Source organism: Cryptomeria japonica, chromosome 9 (genome assembly GCF_030272615.1).
Source record: "Cryptomeria japonica chromosome 9, Sugi_1.0, whole genome shotgun sequence".
Classification (NCBI taxonomy): domain Eukaryota; kingdom Viridiplantae; phylum Streptophyta; class Pinopsida; order Cupressales; family Cupressaceae; genus Cryptomeria; species Cryptomeria japonica.
This window is the reverse complement of record NC_081413.1, coordinates 561,880,196-561,899,984: the sequence shown is the minus strand read 5'-3', so window position 1 is coordinate 561,899,984 and position 19,789 is coordinate 561,880,196. Positions and strand designations below refer to the sequence as shown.

General features: G+C 34.4%; 1 protein-coding gene across 1 annotated transcript; it reads left to right on the top strand.

Moving 5' to 3' along the window:
• Positions 1–15,405: 15,405 nt before the first annotated feature.
• On the top strand, positions 15,406–19,054 carry LOC131070877 (F-box/LRR-repeat protein At3g26922). The gene is made up of 2 exons (XM_058006539.2): positions 15,406–18,433; positions 18,621–19,054. Exons 1-2 carry the CDS (start codon positions 17,531–17,533, stop codon positions 18,918–18,920), a joined length of 1,203 nt encoding a protein of 400 aa, XP_057862522.2. The 5' UTR covers positions 15,406–17,530; the 3' UTR covers positions 18,921–19,054.
• Positions 19,055–19,789: the final 735 nt, after the last annotated feature.

The window sequence follows — 19,789 nt, the reverse complement described above, 5'->3', positions numbered from 1 at the left end:
TGCCTTGTCGGTGAATGGATCTATTGTCTCACCGAAGCCTTTCTTTATCCTCCCTTATCATCTTCCACCGATAAAGTCGCATCGGTGAAACCATGCATATCGGAGGCATGCCTTTTAGCTTCCTCGAAACCTATTTCCTCGTCGATATCTTTTATCGATGTAGCTTCCTTTTGTTTGATCGACATTATTCTTTCGATGAGAACATTCCTTTCGATGAGTTATGTTGCACCGATGGTATTATCTCCTCGAAGACCTTTTCCCGTCAATGAAAACCATCTCTGCTTTCCTCGTTATCTTTTGTCGATGGAATTACAGTCTTCGATGAGTCTTTTTTGAAGTTCATTGGCACTTCCTTTCTTTGATGGCCCTTCTATATCGATGAGACATCATTGGGTCTCATCGATATTATTTGAACCCGAATATCTTAATAAGATGCTTGGTTGTTTCCTCACTGATACCTATCTGATATCCATTGGGTTTTTATATCGAAGAAACCTCAGGCTTCGGTGACCTCCTTTATTTTTCCACCGAAACACTTCTTCCATCGAAATCATTATGCCCTGTCGGTGAATGGATCAGTTGTCTCACCAAAGCCTTTCTTTATCCTCCCTTATCATCTTCCACTAATAAAGTCGCATCAGTGAAACTATGTGTATCGAAGGCATGCCCTTTAGCTTCCTCGAAACCTATTTCCTCATCGATATCTTTTATCGATGTAGCTTCCTTTTGTCTGATCGACATTATTCTTTCAATGAGATCATTCCTTTCGGTGAGTCCTTTTTATGTTGCATCGATGATATTATCTCCTCAAAGACCTTTTCCTGTCGATGGAAACCATTTTCGCTTTCCTCGATATCTTTTGTCGATGGAATTACTGTCTTCGATGAGTCTTTTCTGAAGTTCATCGACACTTCCTTTCTTTGATGGCCCTTCTATATCGATGAGACATCGTTGGGTCTCATCGATATTATCTAAACCTGGATATCTTAATAGGATGCTATTACACCCACTTGTTGACTTGTGGACTACCATGGTATTAATGAAAATGATGATTTCTTTTAACAATAGGGGGCTTTTATATTTTAACTCTACAGATAATCATTCAAATTTGATGCTCAACAGGTGGCATCACTTATCTTCCTTTAAACCCCTAAATTTAGCTTTTTTAGTCTTGCCACTCTGCTAGGATAAGCTTTAAGACTAGAAGGAGGCAATACCTTACATTAATGAGCATAGGTATATAAACGTGCTGGCATATCTCGCTCCTAGATATATGTGATCATGGATATATAGGTATTATTATTTATGTAGATATTGCCTTCTTTTAGGACTAACACTTACCTAGCTATCCTCATCTCTATTTTACCTTTTTGGTCCCCTATATTCTTGATGTTTTGTCTCTTGTTTTGTTCTTAAGAAGCTTTCAGGATTTAATGTCTCTAGGTTGCTTTAACTTAGCTTTGTAATTTTGTTAAGCTGTGTATATGATGTGCGTCATCCTCTTCCCTATGTATGATCGGCCCCAGCCACCTTCAGGCTTTCTAGGCCCCCCATGGTCGCAATAAATATATATTTATCATCATTCACATTATATATTAGGATTTTGTTTAGACTCACATCTATATATTCATATTCATATATAGTTTCCTATTCTCTTGCCCGTTCTCTCAATTTTAAGTTAAATCAGTCTCAGATGCACATGTTAATTTTCCTCTTTCTTCCCAGTAATCTCCAACATCATATTATTAGATTAAGGGTCAACCTGATAAAATTTTATCTCACTTAAAGCTTTCCCATGACACTCAATTAGGGCCTGGAAGGCTCTCGAACCATATTCTTTAAGATGGTAGCTCCTCGCGATCTCTTTGGAGGAATATTTATGGAATTTGCCTCGTTAATATTTATTGAGTTTATGCTCTTCGACGGGTAACCACTCTCGCATTATGTTTCTGGAGATTTTTTGAGACTAATATTTTGAGCTGTGTATCCTAACAAGGTGACCATCCAGGCAGGTATGATATATTGTATAAGTTGACCTGTTCGGTTTTCCTTTTCCTAACATTCTGGTGAGAGGTTTTCTCAAGATTTTGTGCAGGATAAGGAGCAGAGCAAGCTTAACCTTGTGTTTCAGGAATAGCAAGAACTGTCGCCCATAAATGGGAGCATCACCCCAAGAGATGGGTAATCTGCTGCTCAACTTTACATAGAGGATTTCTACATACAATCTTCATTATTTTGGACATGTTTCCTTTCTGATCTTGTATCTCCATTTTGTATCGCATTCTTAATTTTTTTTCTGATCTTTGAGGGATCTGGGCTAGACCGGAGGTTTTCTTCCCTCCATTCTTTCCTGCTGGTGCCCACACCGAATGGAGGTGTAAATGTAAATCTATCTATTTTTAAATTAATAAAATTCTTTGGCCTCGGCCTTTTATCGATCAAAAAAAAAATATGGCTTTTATTTAAACTTTTTTTTTCAATTTTAAACTAGAAAAAGAAAAATGGTAATTAATTATAGGCCAATGATAGGCAACGATGTCCATTTATTGTTAATTTTATTAAATGTGACAATAGTAGAAGTATGGAGGCCATTTTTAGAAGATGTTTTATTCTAGCAAGGAAAGGAGAAGAAGGATTGAATAAAGAACAACAGTTTCATGAAGCAAGCAATATTTTTAACTTCTCAAACTTCTCAAACTTCTCTTGACCTATCTCTTTGGTGGAAACATTTATTTCTTGAACTAACTTTGTTACTTTGGCATGCTTCAAACTTGATATTTGAGCTCGTTGCTTTGACAACGCTCAACTTTTGAAAATGATCCTATAACTATGGTAGTTCTTAAATCATGAAATTGAGTACATTACTTTGTCTCAACTTTTAATAATGAGCCTATTACTTTGATATATCTCAAATTGCAACTTGATTTATCCATGTTGCAACTTGAAAAAGTGACCAAACGTTACTGACCAATATGATAATTCACCACCATGGTAGATCAGTCTTGCATTAACATTGGAAATAATACTTTAAATAGAAAACATTGGGTGCAATCAATATATTGAATGGCAATTACCATACTAGACATGTGTCCGTTTGAATCTTCACATATACATAGGGTTCCCCCCTTTAATGTATGAGAGGGGAAAATGTCAACAACATGATCTCTTTGATTTAGTTATTAACAAAAAGGAAATATCTTTATCTTCAAATCCTAAAATAAGTGGAATATATCAATAGGGACAAACATCATCATAATCATCATAAATTTCATATCCAATACAATCACATTGAACAACAAAATCATTTTTATCATCATCATTAAAAGTTTCATTACCAACAACATTTTCATCACTAACAACATTACCATCATTGTCATCACCAATAGTAGCTTCGACAACACTCAACATAATCTTTGTCAAAAACATCACAACCACAATATCTAAAGAAGCATCTAATACATTCCTGGGGACTAGGTCGAAAAAAGGATTTCCAACACAACATTTTTCTTTGTGCTTTCTTTTGAAAATAATATGGAATCATGAGTATGCTTACCACATGAAGAAAAATGGTGTAGATCAAAAGAAAGTACTAGAAAGATGACCTTGCCATCAGAAATGGGAAAAAACTTAGGCACTATTGGATTTAGTACATATTATTTTTTGTTTAGATGTTTTAACTTCACAAGAATCACCATTAGATTTTGACTTAGCATGGGTTTTATTCATATGTACCCTTGATACAAATTTTATGGGTTTAGAGTATTTTGGACTAGAAGAACCAACACGACCTTTGTAACCAAGCCCGTGTTTTCTTCTATTTATTTTATGATATTGCCAAACTCTACTAATGGGTTTGGATGAAGTTGCAAATTTAGACTCAATAGATTTCGTGTTTTGTAACTTTTGTTTAGTTGGAAGTTTTTCCTTTGTGAGTTTGGTTTAGACATATTGGTTTTACTTTTTTTATTTTATTGAAATGTTAGAAAGTCACATTTTTCTCAAACACTTTCTATTGTGTTGTTCTTAACTAATATTATAACCTATTATGTTCAATTATGAATATTATGTATTGGTTACAAAATTGCATGAATAGAGTTTTAAATTTTCTCCAACATTTAGATATTAATTCTACATCACCTATGATGCTTACTATTGCGAAAATGGTGTCTCAACCTTGCATTTACATGAGGTTACTAGTTATAGTAATTTTTCATTTGAGCATGAAATGGTTTGAAATTCTTCCCAAAGATTTGGACTAGCTAGATAAGCATGTCGGTAAATTTTCATCACAAGATCATAGCTAGCTTTCAAGATATTAAAGTTTTTATTTTTAAAGGGTGTGGTGAAAGGTTTAAATTTGAGTTTGAGGAATTTAAAGATTTTGAAATGAGTTAAAAAGTGGGAATAACTGGTGCAACAGGTTCAAGGTGATATAGAACTTCAGAAGGTTTTTGACACTTCAAACGGTTCATCAATTGGACAACTGGTTCACAAGATATGGCCTCTGAAATTTTGGATTCCTAAAATAGGAAATATAAAATACATCAGATACATAAATGAGTTGTAAAAGGGAGGAACACATGTTGATGTGTGTTTTGACATGTCATAGGGCATTTAGATTGGAGATAAGGTCAACTCCACTTTATTGGGTGGTTTTCGTCCATGGTTTTTAAATACAGTTTAATGGTTTCTTGTATTGTATCTCTTATATATGAAGAGTGTGAGATTGAGGTTGTGTAAGAGTCTTATGGCTATTGAGTTATCTCTGAATCTCTGATTAATGGTACTCCTGTGAAGATATTTCTTTGCAAATATAATATAATCTATTTTTTATTGCTGAATAATATATTGAGCTACTTTTGGAGTGTGGGTTTTTTCTCTCAAAAGAGTTTTTTCCATGTAAATTGTTGTGTTTTGGTATGCATGTTATTATGTCTATTTCTGTTAAGTTTCTATAATTGTTTTAATGATCTATATAATGTTTTGCATTACCCTCCTCTCAAGGTTAATGTAGGAAGTTGTTTCATTGCTTAACTACCTTACAAGTGGTATCGAAGCTTGATCACCTTTGGTTTCAGTTGTGGGTTGTTGGGTTTTTTTAACTAATCTAGATTTGAGTGGGAGCTTTTGCAAAAGATACTTTTGATCTTGTTGCAAGAATTTTTCAGATGGCAAGTTCATCAGGGAGAATAGAAGTGGAGAAATTTTCTAGAAGTAATTTTGAGAGATGGAAGATCTGCTAATAGATCAAGATATGTGGGATGTTGTTGATGTGAAATGTCTCAAGACTTATAGATCCTACTGTGGCTACTTGGTATGATGTTATGGACCATAAAGCCAAGGGTCTAATCAGATTGTTCCTAGTGGAATCTATTCTAATTAATGTTCACAAAGAGAACTCTACAAAGAAGCTATGAATTAAGCTTGGTGAAATGTTTCAAGCGAAATCTTTATTGAATCAGATTTTCTTAAGGAAAAAATTGCATTCCTTAAGAATGGAAGAGGGTGGATGAGTTACAGACCACTTGGAAGCATTTAATATGTTGGTTGCTCAATTGGTATCTGTTGGTGTTAACATGGATGAAGAAGAGAAATGCCAAATCTTGCTTTGTTATTTTTCTTATTTGTGGGATTCTCTTGTTATGACTATCAGTAGTACTTCTGTTGTTTTGAAGTTTGAAGATGTGGTAGGCACTTCTAGTTAGCTTTTTTAGCTTGTAGTTGAGCTTAATTTAGCTCCTATTTTACATTTATTTAGTTCTTCTAATTTTAGGATTAGGGAATCTCTTTCTTTTTATAAAACAAGTCTTCCATTCATTGTAATTGCGCCTCCAATATTGTACCTTCAATTCTTTTATGCAATAATAGAAAATTCTCCATTTGTTAAAGATCATACAATCTTTGCTTGATCTATTTTGTGTGATAGGTATTATTCTTGCAGATGATTCTTGGATCCTATGGTTGATCATCAACTTCTACAAGAATTAATAATTTAGGAGGGTCTGACCAACCCAACCTGCTTTATATATTTTTTGTTGTTTTTTTAAAAAATTCAAATTAAGGCATATTTGCAAAATTATTTGGATTCCATATTTGCATTTATGTAGTCTAATACACTATCTTTTCCATGGACCATAACTTGGGCCGAGAGTGACAGATTTTTGACTTCTTATAGTCATTAGAAAGGTGACTTAGAGCATTATTTAGTGGTGTGGGTTTTGATTAGGGGAAAACAAGTTTTGAAGGGCCCTGAAACCCTTTACATCATAAGAATCCAATCACTAAAAACAAATGCTAACCAACCACAAGACATAAGCAAAAATAGAACACAAAAAATAGGGGAACAAAACCTCGAAGACCTTACAGAGATTTCATTAAATTTTCATTCTTTTGAATTAAGTATTGATTAATACTACACACCATATGAACTATATTCTTAAAGGGGGTTATACCCTTATGCCTACTACGAAGCCTAGTATGAGGACCCACCAAAAGCTAATTCATGAGCAACATCCATCCTCACAAATTTGACATTGACATTAAGGGAATCTGCACCCCCTTAGGAAATGGAGCACTTGTTGGAAGTTAGGTGTTCTCTTTTGACATTGAGAGGCCATACATTGAGAAAACGGAGTTGGATTTTGGATTTCTAATAGTTAACAAAAAGCTCATTCAAAGCACTACACATTGTATCATGCTTGAAGCTAATTTAGTATGATTTATTTGTTGTTTTATTGATTTTAGATATTTTTGGATTCTTTTAACTATGGTGACATTATGAGTTTATAATATGACTAATCTTGGAGAATTGGAGTTAATGTCATTGTATACTTAGTTTGTGTCTCGGATTACTCTCACGTTGACATGGTTATTAGTATTTGGTATGAAATTGTATTTTGCATTGTTGGGTATACTAGTTATGGAGTGTTGTAAGTGGTCTTTTCCTACAAGTTGCATCCGTTGCTTGGACGTGGGATGCAAATACCCATACACCTTTCATTGCTGATGTATATTTAGATTGGTGGCTTGGTTTAGTCACTTGGCTTGCTAATTCGGTTGTCATGTTTATCACATCCCCCACATCAGCAACTTTCAATGTGGTTGACTGAGAGGAATATAAATTAAAGAAAGTGTGAAGAGGCGTGTTGATGACACAAGAGAGGGACAGATTGCGGGAAGCAAGTGCTCAGTAACTACGAATTGACTATTACTGTTGCACCATTAAGGAGTATGGCATCTCCTATCCACACCCATGACCTCATGTTGGCAGGGGAAAGTATTGTGAAAGTGAAATGAAAAGGGCAAAAACCATTAATAAGCATGGCTCCCCTGTTCTAGAGCCACCCAAAAGAAAACTTTCCGATCATGGGTTAATTTCAGTGTACAAAACCCTAAAAAACAATAGCCACAACGAGTTTAGAAAAGATAGAGAGAATATAGAGAAGGGGGGTTTTGGCAAATGGGGGTGGCTGCAACTTCTTGAGTTCACCTATATACAGAATGTGGAAAATTAGACGAAGCACATGAATAGATCGGTAAAATGGAGTGAAGAAAATGGTGTGTAGAGAAAGATTTACCCACATGCCCATTATTGTAGACTGCAGAGAATGGTGAGAACTTGGGAGGAGAGATGACAGAAAAATCATGTGAGGTGTGATAGCAGAGAGGAAATGCAGTTGCTCTAATGGACTATAGTAGACCTGTATGCAGAACGAGGGAGCATAGTCAAAGCACACGAAGTGTTTGACAGAATGTCTAAAAGTAATGTGGTCTCCTGAAATGCAATGATCGCAGGTTGTGCACAAAATGGTATTTGCTGAAAACGACTCAGAATATTTTAGGAAACGCAATGGGGAAAATCATGAGGTGAAAAGGTAGGAGGCATAGGAGATGGGAAAGATGCAAAGCACCAGAGGAAGAAAGTGCAGCGGAAGGGTGTGGGAGGAGACTTCTTCTATGCCAAAAATATTACCAGTATTAGGAAAAGCGAAAGGGTGGGAGTGAATATGTGAGGAGGTGAGACGACTAGAAGGGAGGAATCGATTGGGGAATCAGTTTGTTGCAGTCTGGAATTAACCATGCGTGCAAGGGAGACATTTGATCTAAAACAAGATAAGTAATGCACACTCATGATATCTATGATATTAACCTTGTGAAAATTTATTATTATTGTACTTATATTTATTCAGTAATGGCCTATTCATGGTTAAGGATTCCAATTATTTATGGTAGTTTTCTTGTTAATTGATACAAAACTATTTCATGTCTCCTTTCCTTAGTTCAAAGGGTTTCATTTTGGTGAAAATGGGTAAATAAACTTTTTGTAACAGAGGATGAAGGATGAAGGATCGAGTTTAAATAATTTGTTCAAACTAATGGAGGTTAAATAACTAGTCAAGAATTATATGGTGTTTATTTGTACCATCTCTCGTAATAAGATCTAATTTTCACTCATGTGTCAATGTTGTTGAAAATGATGAGTAAAACAAAGTTACTCTCTGGCAATCATTGAGGCCATAACTAGTATAAATGACAAGTACAAACATTACCTAGAGAATAAAATGGACTAGTATAAGAAAATGCAGACCTAACACACAATAAATAACATTTTCAAGTGTATGGGGTAAATATCTTTCTTTGTTCATCTTATGAATCAATGTTTCATCTCGAGTATGATTTGGTCTTATCTATACTTAAAACCAAGTTTATAATTATGATTATATTCCCTTTGAAGATAGATGATTGTTATGTGATCTTGATGACATAGCGACCCATCAATAGTGATATGACAATTTGATATGATTATGATTATAATACTTTATATCCTTCAATCCTAATATAGCCTTTCCTACCTAGCTAAAGGGTGTAAAGGTGTTATAAGGAATTAGTTTGAATTCTGATGTATCTTATCAGATGTCTTTATATCATACAAGGTGGAAATGATGTAACCATTTTAGTAAGTAGAGAATTCTTGTATAAATCTTATGAGGTTTATTACCTTATGGTAGATGTTCAAGGTGCAAACCATTGAGTTACGTTAAGTATGTTGGAGTGAATTTTGTACTAGATCTTATTTGTACAAGCTACATCTAGTATCAAGGAACCATCACATCTAAGGTTTACTATCCAAATACTAATATATATAAGACTCATTATCCTATATGAGTATGAGAACACACATGGCTATAGTAGTTGATAGAACATTCTCACTACTCAGAGGTGTTACAAACAAGTACCTCCTACGTAAGATGAGCCCTTTTTGTAGATTAACTTATGATATTGATATTTTGTTATAGTGTTAATAGGTGTAATAAATTCCTTTAAAATAATGTCAATTTATCTTCCTTCCCCAATGCAATAATAAGGCATGCTATATTATTCTAGCATAAAATAAGAATATATGTCTACAAGATGTAGATTAACCCATTGAGAATGAGTTAAATTGAAAGAGTGCAATGGTGGTTATTGACATTGTACAAGTTTATAATAAATAAAAAGGTGCTAGTTGAGCTATACCAACCAATTAATTAAGGTAATGGGTTCTGGGCATCAAGGTAAGTATGCGTTGAGTTATAAGCTGAAATCAATATTTCGGTAAGACAACTTTAGGATATTCAAGTTGAATTAGGAATAATAATAATGGGTGAAGTTGTTTAGAGACCGTCATATATTTAAGGAAGGTGTTGTAGTATTGGTTACTAAACTGTGAGATAGTCATTGTTTCCCAATTAATGTTAAGAGTTATGATTTGAGAGGAAACTTTAATCTAACCTTTGATTATGGGGAAATTCTGTGTAGGCACCCTTTGAGAGACTAGGAAAGGAGAACTATGTGTGACTTTGACCCATTTGGAAGGGGGAACGTAGGCGGTCCTTGGGTGGAGGATGCCCCTGTGACCTCAAGTCCGTAGAGGTAGGGTCTAGGGGGGAATAACTCTAAGGTTTGAAGTTGTTCCTAATGTTTTGACCTTACCTCCCTAGTAGGCTTCAGATGAGGTTGATTAGGCATTAAAAGATTATGAAGGATTTAAGAAAATCAAATAAGCATAATATTATGTAATGTGCCATCGAATAGCAAGTTCAAGGAAGTGAACATGGGTTGAATAACATATAGTCGATAATGGCTTAAGGGTATATAATCTTAGATGAGGCCATCTTTTGTTGGTTCTTTAGAATTGTATCATGTGTTTGTAATGCTAAATCCTAGATTTATAGGCTTCTCAATTACTTGTTTATGCTATACTTATCTATTTGTCTAGTATTGTGAATCTTGATGTGTAAGACCCCCCACAAGAGTAAACCGCCAGAATATTTATGTAGAGATAGGCAGTCATTGGACCGTGCCAATGATCGATGTCTGGGCTACTGTAAGGGATTAGTCGGCAACACCTAGTTCATGGAGGTGATGTTTCCTAGACTACCTTGGACATGATACGGTAACAAATAGCAGATCGAGTCATTGAACCGTGCCAATAGCGGAGGCTAGAGCTATTGTTGTAATATTGGATTAGACAACACTCACCAAGTGCACGAAGGTGAAGGATTGCTAAGGGCTATTCGGGATTTGATACAGTAACGATTGCACGAGTAGTTTCCTTACCATGCAGGTAGAGCTAACAGGAGCTAACCGTTGTATCAGGAGGGTTCGTTGGCCATCACCTAGCATGGGGGTGATCGATTTCGAGTGTTACCCGAGATTGTGAAGAAGATAACTAACAATACCTCTAAGGTCACTATGAGGTATATGTCGGAAGCTACTTCTTCTTGGATGGACATACTTATCGTCAGTGGCCTATAGGCAGTTGAAGTCAAAATCCATTGGGTTGGGTTGGTTCACTGCTTGTGGAAATCCTTGGGATAGAGGATGGACCTGCGGTGTAGTATGGGATGCACCAAATCCTCTTCCCCATTGTTGATGGTATACTTGACCCTGTTGGGTTGAGGATGGACCCACAATGTAGTATGGGATGCACTAAATTCTCTACCCAAAACTGTTGGTGCAAATGACCAGGGAGAAGAATGGGACCCACAGTATAGTGCACAGTGCACCGACATTCTTTCTCTATAAAAGATGCACTATGGACAGGAAATAGTTAGCCATTGAGGATGAGTCAGACATGTTGTTTTTGTGATGTCTATATGAGCCAGTCACTATTATTTGTGATGCTTGTACTTGAGTCAATCACTATTATCTATTGTTGCATGTACAAGAGCCAATCAATATTAACTTGTGATGCATGAATATGAACCAATCACTTATCCGTGAAGCTTGTAAATGAGCCAATCACTTATATCTTGTGATGTATATATATGAGACAGTCACCATCATCTATAATGCCTCTATGAGAAAATCACTAATGTCTATGTGATGTATGTGTGAGCTACTCATTAGGTATGTGAAGTATGCTCCAGAGCTAGCCATCATGTAAACTTGTAATGTCTAGAAAATATTTCCTTGGGTATACGTGATTGTGATAATCACTGAGTGTAGGAGATATTATAAGACCCTTGTGTGTATATGTCCACATTGAACACCAACTATTAGGTACTCTTGGTTATGGAACTAATACTTGATGGCAATATGTATCTCTTAATGATAACATAACTAAGTTAATATAATAACATAAATGTCAGGTTTAAAGAGAGATCAAGATCTCGTCAAGAGGAGAGAATCGTCTCCCTTTGATTGCGAACTACAAAGCCTTTGACTTTCCCTGAGTGGATATGTAGGCTAGGTAATTAGGAGTGAACCTTCAAGGCTAATGTTTGGGTCAATGGATGACCCTAATTGTGGAAGGCTAATACTCCAATCATAATTATATAAATATATTGTATCTTTGATTTGTTGCCACCATGAAGATTGAAGGAGTTTAGATACAAACAATTCTAAATGAGATGGAGGTAGATTGGTTAATGAAGTTGTTAATCAATGTTTAAAAAACTAAATTTGTGGTGGCCAAGGGGTGGATCTTACAATGTTGATAAGAGATGGTGTTACTAGGTACATTCATGATTGAGGACCTATGTTGTTGACTATGATGTTTATAGGTTGGATACATTAGGGGTTAGATGCTTGTTTCAGTGAACATGATCAAGGTTTCATGGATGTTCCTTGTGTTTAGGGACTTTGGAATGACATAATTATTCATGTAGGTACTTTGTTGGTGTTGATGGTTTTGGATACCCGATTGGTTGTGGTGGTGTATCTTCTTGTTTGAGGATCATGGTTTTACTTTGTCTTTTGAGAGCTCATGTTATGCATTTTTGAGTTCTTTAATTTTGTGAGGGCCTTGGTCAAGATTCTCATGTAGAGGATGGTTTTTCATGATGTCATGGATAAGTTGTTTACATACTTTAGTGGGAGCTTTTGAAAGTGGTGATATGGTGGTGTCTAGGATTAGTTCCTGATTATTGTTTTGTTGGGAATTTAATATCTTCTTGACTTGGAGATATTGGCTCTACTTGATGTTATTGACACTTTTGTTGCATGTGTGTAGACTCATATGATCTTCATTCCTCTTAAGGATATAGTTATCACAATTCCATGTGTGACTCAGTATCACAATTCAATAGAAGTTGTTGGCAATGATGTGGATTCATGATGGTGGATGATCTTCTTTAGTGTTGTAGAAGTTTGGAGGATTCATTAGATTTTATTTCTATAAAAGGATCTTTTATGTTTGCATGTTCACTTGTAGGATATGGTGATCATCGTGATATTTGGTGATGTGGACATCTTAGAGGACTCATGGAGTCTTTGGTTAAGGTTTATTTTTATGCTTTCATTTGACATGTTATCCTTATTCAATAGGGTGGTTGTTATTATGTCATGGTTTATTGTTGATATGCCTAAGTTAGAGTTTTGGCCTAAAAAAATTATGCGATATCTTCATATGGAGTATGTTATCTCCTAAGAGGGGATGGTTAGATAATATTGTCATGTTTATGTTCCTGATTATGTCCTTAGAGCTTTGACATTGATCTTGGTTGGTTCTCTTTATATTGAGTACATGATTATTTGATCAATTACTTTATAATGGTTCTATGTTGCGTTTAGGAGTTTGGGATGGATCGATTGGTTATAGGTGGTCAGGAATTCTTGGAGACATAGGTGAGGCTTGGAGATCTCTTATGATTAAAGACACATTGAGATAGATACTCTTCATGAGGATTTCAGTAAGAAAGTCTGAGGAGCCTAAAATTTGGTTGGATGTGAGTTAAACATGGACCTACGAGGAGTTTGTTCTTTAGATGAGTCATCAAGACTTGGATGCCTTAGAGCAACATTCTCATTCCTCGGTCATGGACTACTCAATAGTTTATCACTCAAGAGGTAAATTGCCAATTAATTACATTTAGGTGCATTGTGATTTATGCTTTGACTCATCATGCATATGAATATTGAGCTATAGTTGTTTGGTTCTAGATATTTGAGGAGTGTATGGCATGTTTATCTCCTTATGAATTATGCTTCATTTGTGTTGGAATTTATTGATATCGTGTTTAGGATATGGTATTGGGATTATTCCCTAGTTTGGGAATGTATTTGTTTTTATCTTCTTGTTTAGAGATGTTTACAACCATGTTGATTAAATGATTTATATGTTTTTTCAATCGTATGATATTGAATGGATGGGTGTTGTTGATATTATTCTCTTTAGGGTTTTACAAAGGAGATCATACCTGAAACAATTAACATTTAGATGTGTATGTTGAAGGGTCACATGCTAAATTTTTTTATTTACAGTTGCTCTCTTTGGTCTTGGTTATCTTATTGGATGTTTGGTTTTACATTGCATAGGATTTGAGGTTTTGTTGGAGCTATAGTGATCACTAGTTTGTGGTCACGTTTTGTTATGTGGGAGATCACATGGAGGTTCCTTTATCTCTTTTAATATTTGGGTGTGGAGAACATTTGAGATATTTGGAGAGTTGTGGTGAGAGTTATACTTGCAGGTTATTGGTTCACAGGTTTTGCATATTTTTGTTGATGTTTTGCTTATTTTTGGGCATTTGGCTACATTTTTGTGCCACATCTTGGTGCACATGCCTAGCTCCATTCCTCCAAAAAATAAGGGCATGATAAATATGTATACATGGATATGAGAGGAAACCTACTAACTTTGCCTCTAATGGTGATATTGAATTAAGACATTATGATCTAAGGGTACAAACACTTCTTAGTATTTATGAATGATCTACAAATTTCAAATATGTGGATGATATATGTTGATTATAATAGAGTTCCTTATGACTACCTTTACAAGTTGATTTTTAATGTCAAGTATTTCCATACATAGTATGACATTTTATCTTTATATATATTGATTAAGTAATTGTATGTTAAGATTTATGGTTGGTAATATACAAAATTGTTACATCCTTAGAAGCATAGTACTACTATGAATTTGATTTTTATCTAACAAATGCTATGTTTTTTAGCTACTAACTCATGTGTGTGTCCAATGTGATACTTTCATGTTTATGATATTGACCCCGAGATCTATATGACCATATGTATAGTTTAGTGGATCCCTTTATGTGGTATTGTAATCAAATCATCGAGTCTAAGATGTGAATTCTCAAGGCAATATGTTTTAAACCAACTTTCTTGTATATTATAAATTTTAGAATGATAAATTGAGAGTACGATAGGAGCTAACTTGTTAGCATCACCACTAAGTTTGAGAAATAGACTCTATGAGCGCATATATAGAAGATAATTGTTCTCTTAGTAGCTTTTCTTACACATCCTAAGGTGATCACTAAAATTGTAAAACCTATGACTTTCTTCTCTATAATATTATTATTTCTCCAGGATGATAGAAGTCAAGAAGCGTTACCAAAATAATTATTTGGTTATGTTGTAGGGTTGGCTAAATTTAAGTAGTAACATGGAAGTGGTAGACGTCTAGAGCTAACCAATTTCATGGGGTTTAGATAAGCTTTCATTAATGGCATGCAAGTGATGCATGCCAAAATCATTTGCTCTCATATTTTCTGTGTTGGTATTGTTGTATGAAAATGAATGTGTATGCTTCCAACTTGATGTCTACCTAGTGTATGGATCTCAAGATTCTTTGTTATATTAATCTAAATGATTGATTGTGCAAGCACTAGTCTTAGGTGAGGTCAAACTATAAGCACCAAAATCGTGTATTTTTTGGTTATATTATGGCTTAGAAGTTTAGTTTGCTAAACAAATTTTAATAAATCTACTCAAGTTTTGTGGTTCTACACTTATGCATTCTAACTTTTAGATGTTTTGTGTTGTTAATAAAATCAAATTTAGATTTTCCTAGAACCCTCTTTTAAATTAAATTTGACATTCATTTTAATTAAATAATTAATATTGAATAATGAAAATAATAATATTCATAAAAAATAAATTAAAAGAGACTCATAACCTAGCCTAGATTAGCAGCCCAAGACCTATTTGAAGCTATTATTTTCAAGGTCGGGGAAGAGCCATTTGCTTGGAGGGAAACATCCATCAAATTATGCAAGCATGATATAATTTTCACAAAGACTACTGAATACTAGAACTAACAACATTCACATTTGGTTATGCCTAAGATTTGTCATATTCCTCTTACTTTGGCACTATCAGTGATCATCATAACCATCGACACTTGACACCACGTTCCTTATTTGATAAAATGCACTATAAACACCAAAATCATCCACCTCAACCTTGGAAAAAATGCATATAAGAGGGAATAGTGGAAATATCATTTTCTAGAAGGGTAAGAAGGGTTCACCTCCAAACTCTACTCATGATTCTTAGCGATTGCAACTACTTATTTTGCAAGGCAAGGGGAGGAGAAAAAATAGACTTGATTTGGGGGATCCAACTCCTCCAATATCTTTCCCCATAGATGTAACAACCATGAAGCCTTCCTTATCACATAATCTAATCCTTGAAGATGCCACCTTACAAGCCATAGAAGTAGAACTTTGTTAATCCTCCATCCACATGTTGATTATTTTTTCCTCTTCCTCTTCAACAAATGGATTGTTCCTTCCACCTTAAACTCTCACCAAAATCCTCTTAAAAGTCTCCATTGTAGCCTTCACCCTTTACATGTCTTTGCTCCTTCAAAGCATTACCCACTTTGAACTTTATTTAAAACTTATTTTTTTCGATTACCACTTTCATCACAATCTTCTTAATAACGATTTTCAAAAAGCTCCCATAACTATATAATTAATATATTTATGCATTCATGTAATTAAATTTATTCTTTCCTATATTTATCCCCAATGTGTAATGTAGAATATAAGTAAATTTGTGTGAATGATATTGAATGAAAGGAGATAACAAAATTTTGGTAGAAAAGAAAAGAAAAAGACATTGAAAAAAAAAGAATTTAAACCACCAATAAATTATGATTTACAAACTATTTTATTTTGAGGAGAAGACTTACCCCATGTCCCCATGGGGTTGCTTAAGTGCAATTTCTACTTGAAATAGTGTTCCCATGCAAATTTTTAATTAAGAAGAAAAGATAAGTTGGAATCTTTTCCTATTTAAGTGGAGCAGCAGCTGCTTAAAACTTAAAAATAAGCTTTGAAAAAAAGGAGGGGCTGGAAAGCGGCAACTGCTTATTTGAGAAGATTGACATGTGGCTCTCCAAAACAGTTTCCCTCCTTTGATTTGTTTCCAATTTTTTCTCCACAATTTATGTGACCAATTAGAATTAAATATTTCTTTTAATAATGCAATTTAAGATAACTGCTTATTTTATAAGCAGCAAAATTATGGGGACCTGCCCTTAGGTTGGGTCCATGGAGGAGATCTTCCTTAAAAATAGAGCTAGAGCTGCTGAATTGTAAATAAATTTAGGAATATTTTAATTTTAAGCTCTTAAATTTAAGCACTCTAGTGGTAAGTAAATTTAGTTTTTTACAGTTTTTGGTGGGAATCAATCTGAAATAATTGACAAGTGACATTAAATATTACTAAGCTAGTGGGGTAGTTGTGTCCCCTGCTTATAACTAAAGTTTCAGGGCCACATCATCAAGTATGGTGCCACATCAACATGCTTTTTTGCTAAGGTGTCCAAAACAGTCCAAAAAAAAGGTGAGACCAATAGTCGTGCAAAAAGGCCCCTATACTTGTGCAGCTGATGTGGCATCACTTGATTGGTTGCTTTTAACAACTAATGGTACATTTTATAGCAATAACAACTTTAAAGTCACAACTATTGGTTCAATCTATTGTAATTATTAATATATAAACAAACAAAAAATAATATTCTATGTTTCAAATAATAAATTTTTAGTTGTATTATTATTAAAAAAAATAACAACCACCTTCAAAACTCTTCATGGTCAACTACTGTGCTCTTCCCTAACTCATTCTTAGAATTTTATCATATTATTATAAATATCATGTTTCCCATTACAAACGTTCTTGGACACACCCAACGGTTAAAAACCAACATAAAACGTCCATGGATTGAATCTTGATATTATAGATCTGTGTTTTGTTGCTCCACATTCCGTAGATTTGCAGAAGAAAATAAGAGATGGATTCCGAGACAGACAGGCTTTCTGCATTATTAGATAATTCTCTTTCAAGTCGTATTCTGTCAAAAATTTCTTACAGAGATGTTGTACGTTGTTCCCTGCTCTCCAAGAGATGGCGATTCCTATGGAAGGAGATGCCCATTCTCGTTTTTCGTTGGCAAGATTTTGAGAAACAAAAAGATGACGAGATATGCACCATAATTTGCAATGCTCTGTTTCACCATGATGTTCTTCACTCTTTTCTCCTTAAAATCGCCTTGGACGACCCCAAGACTGCCGATTTGAACAATTGGATTCGCCTTGCAGCTGAAAAACAGGTGAGAAGCATAGAGCTAAACATCTCCTATAGAGATCCCAAGACTGGTAAGAGGATTGACAATTCTTCCATGGTGGATCTTGGGGACTCTGTTTTTAGCTGTGAAAATCTCACTTCCCTAACATTGCAATATATCAATCTTCCCAAGGTACCAACTGATTTTGGGATTTTCGAGTTCCTGAAAACATTCAATTTTATCAAGAACCTGAGTGTGGACGATACCACTTTAGAAGAATTCATAGGCGTCTGCCCAAATCTTGAGAATTTGGAAATTCGCAGTTGTATGGGGTTGAAGAACTTGTATATAGATGCTCCCACTCTCATGTACTTGAGTCTAGGAAATCTGAGCCCTGAAATATCATTGCAGATGGATTGCCCTCTGTTGACAGAAGTCAATCTCATGGATTGTGGGAAATACCAAGGGATTAGATTACTACAAGGAATTTCAAGCAAAGAATCTGTAACAGTAATTAGTCTTCAAAATTATAGTAGAGGCAAGGCCGTTAATTTAGAGCTTCCTAGCATTACTGTTCTTAATGGGTTTCCTGAGCTTGAAGAGTTGATAATCCATGGCCAATGTTTCCAGGTTAGTATTTTGTACATTCAGGCTAAATTTCAATGCACTATAGAGAATGGTGCTTGGCTTCTATCAGTAACATTATCTTTTGCCTTCTTTCAAATTTTTGTGTATCTATATGAGTGAACCCACATTATCTTTTGCTTTCTTTCAAATTCTTGTTTATAAGAGTGAACCCACATTACATTTGATGCAGGAGATGATATCAGATGAGATTCCAGTACCAGAGTTGACATTGCCAAAATTGGAAATGGTGGATGCCCATATTGGACCAGACAATGGTGTACAGACAGTGACTTTTCTGGGTCTTCTTCTTAGAAGTAGTCCAGTGAATGTTACAAGGGTCTTTCTATGGGAACGTTGCCCTACAATCATGCGAAAAAAATTGCAAAATTTGAAAAAAGAGTTCTCAAAATCAAGAGTATCCATTGCCACAAGAGGATGGTCAATGGAGTGGAAAGAACACTGCCCATTGTGTAGTCGATACAGACATTGAAAACCATTTCCTGCAATATCTTCAAAGACTTACTAAGTTTTCCTTGTCAAGAAACATTATGAGCTATCTTTTTGAATGGCCAACACTGTTGTACTTTCATAGGTATGGAAAATGGGATGGTTATGTTATTTGAATTTCATTTTTTTAATGACTGAAATTAAATATCTGTTATCAGATTCTTTTTATTGTTTTATTTCAAAATGTGTTGGGATTTAACTAAATTATAAAATAATATATTCTTTCATTGTATCTAATATGATCAAAGTTTATTAAATGTAAAGATTTTTCTGAAGTTTGTTATGTGGAAATGATTCTGTGGTACCTCAATGCTGCTTAAAAATATCAGTAATCTGAGAACTAAAGTTCTTTTTGCTGCGTGTCCATCTTTTATCTAATCAAAACAAATCGCACCCACAACTATAAGGTTGAAACAAATTGACATATGAACAACTCACATTATATTTTATTCGCTACATATTGATGTTGATAATCATCATCAATGTTGCAAATCTATAGTCATAATAATAATAATAATGGAAAAGAACAACCTATAATTAATCAATTTTACTTCATCCTCTCTTGTGACATTGTAAACTTTTTTTACAAATTATATTTGTTTTTCACAGTCTTATAACTAAGGTATGTATATTCATTTACTCTTTTTATTAAAAAATAAAGATAAAGATCATAAAAATAAAATAATAAAATATGCATATGTTAATACATATATTAATATAAATATATATATAATATGTTGAAAAATATCCTTCTCAAAATATTTATTTTAATTTTTTCTATTAATAATATATTTTTTATTTACAAGAATAGTTATAAGGCCATTTATTCGTGTCAGGGACAGAATTTGAGCC

What these genes read in the sequence shown, in the direction of transcription:
- LOC131070877 (XM_058006539.2), top strand. Translation starts at nt 17,531, where the DNA reads ATGGATTCCGAGACAGACAGGCTTTCTGCATTATTAGATAATTCTCTT. An exon ending in TCCATGGCCAATGTTTCCAG is followed by an intron (nt 18,434 to 18,620) that starts GTTAGTATTTTG and finishes CATTTGATGCAG; the next exon opens with GAGATGATATCAGATGAGAT.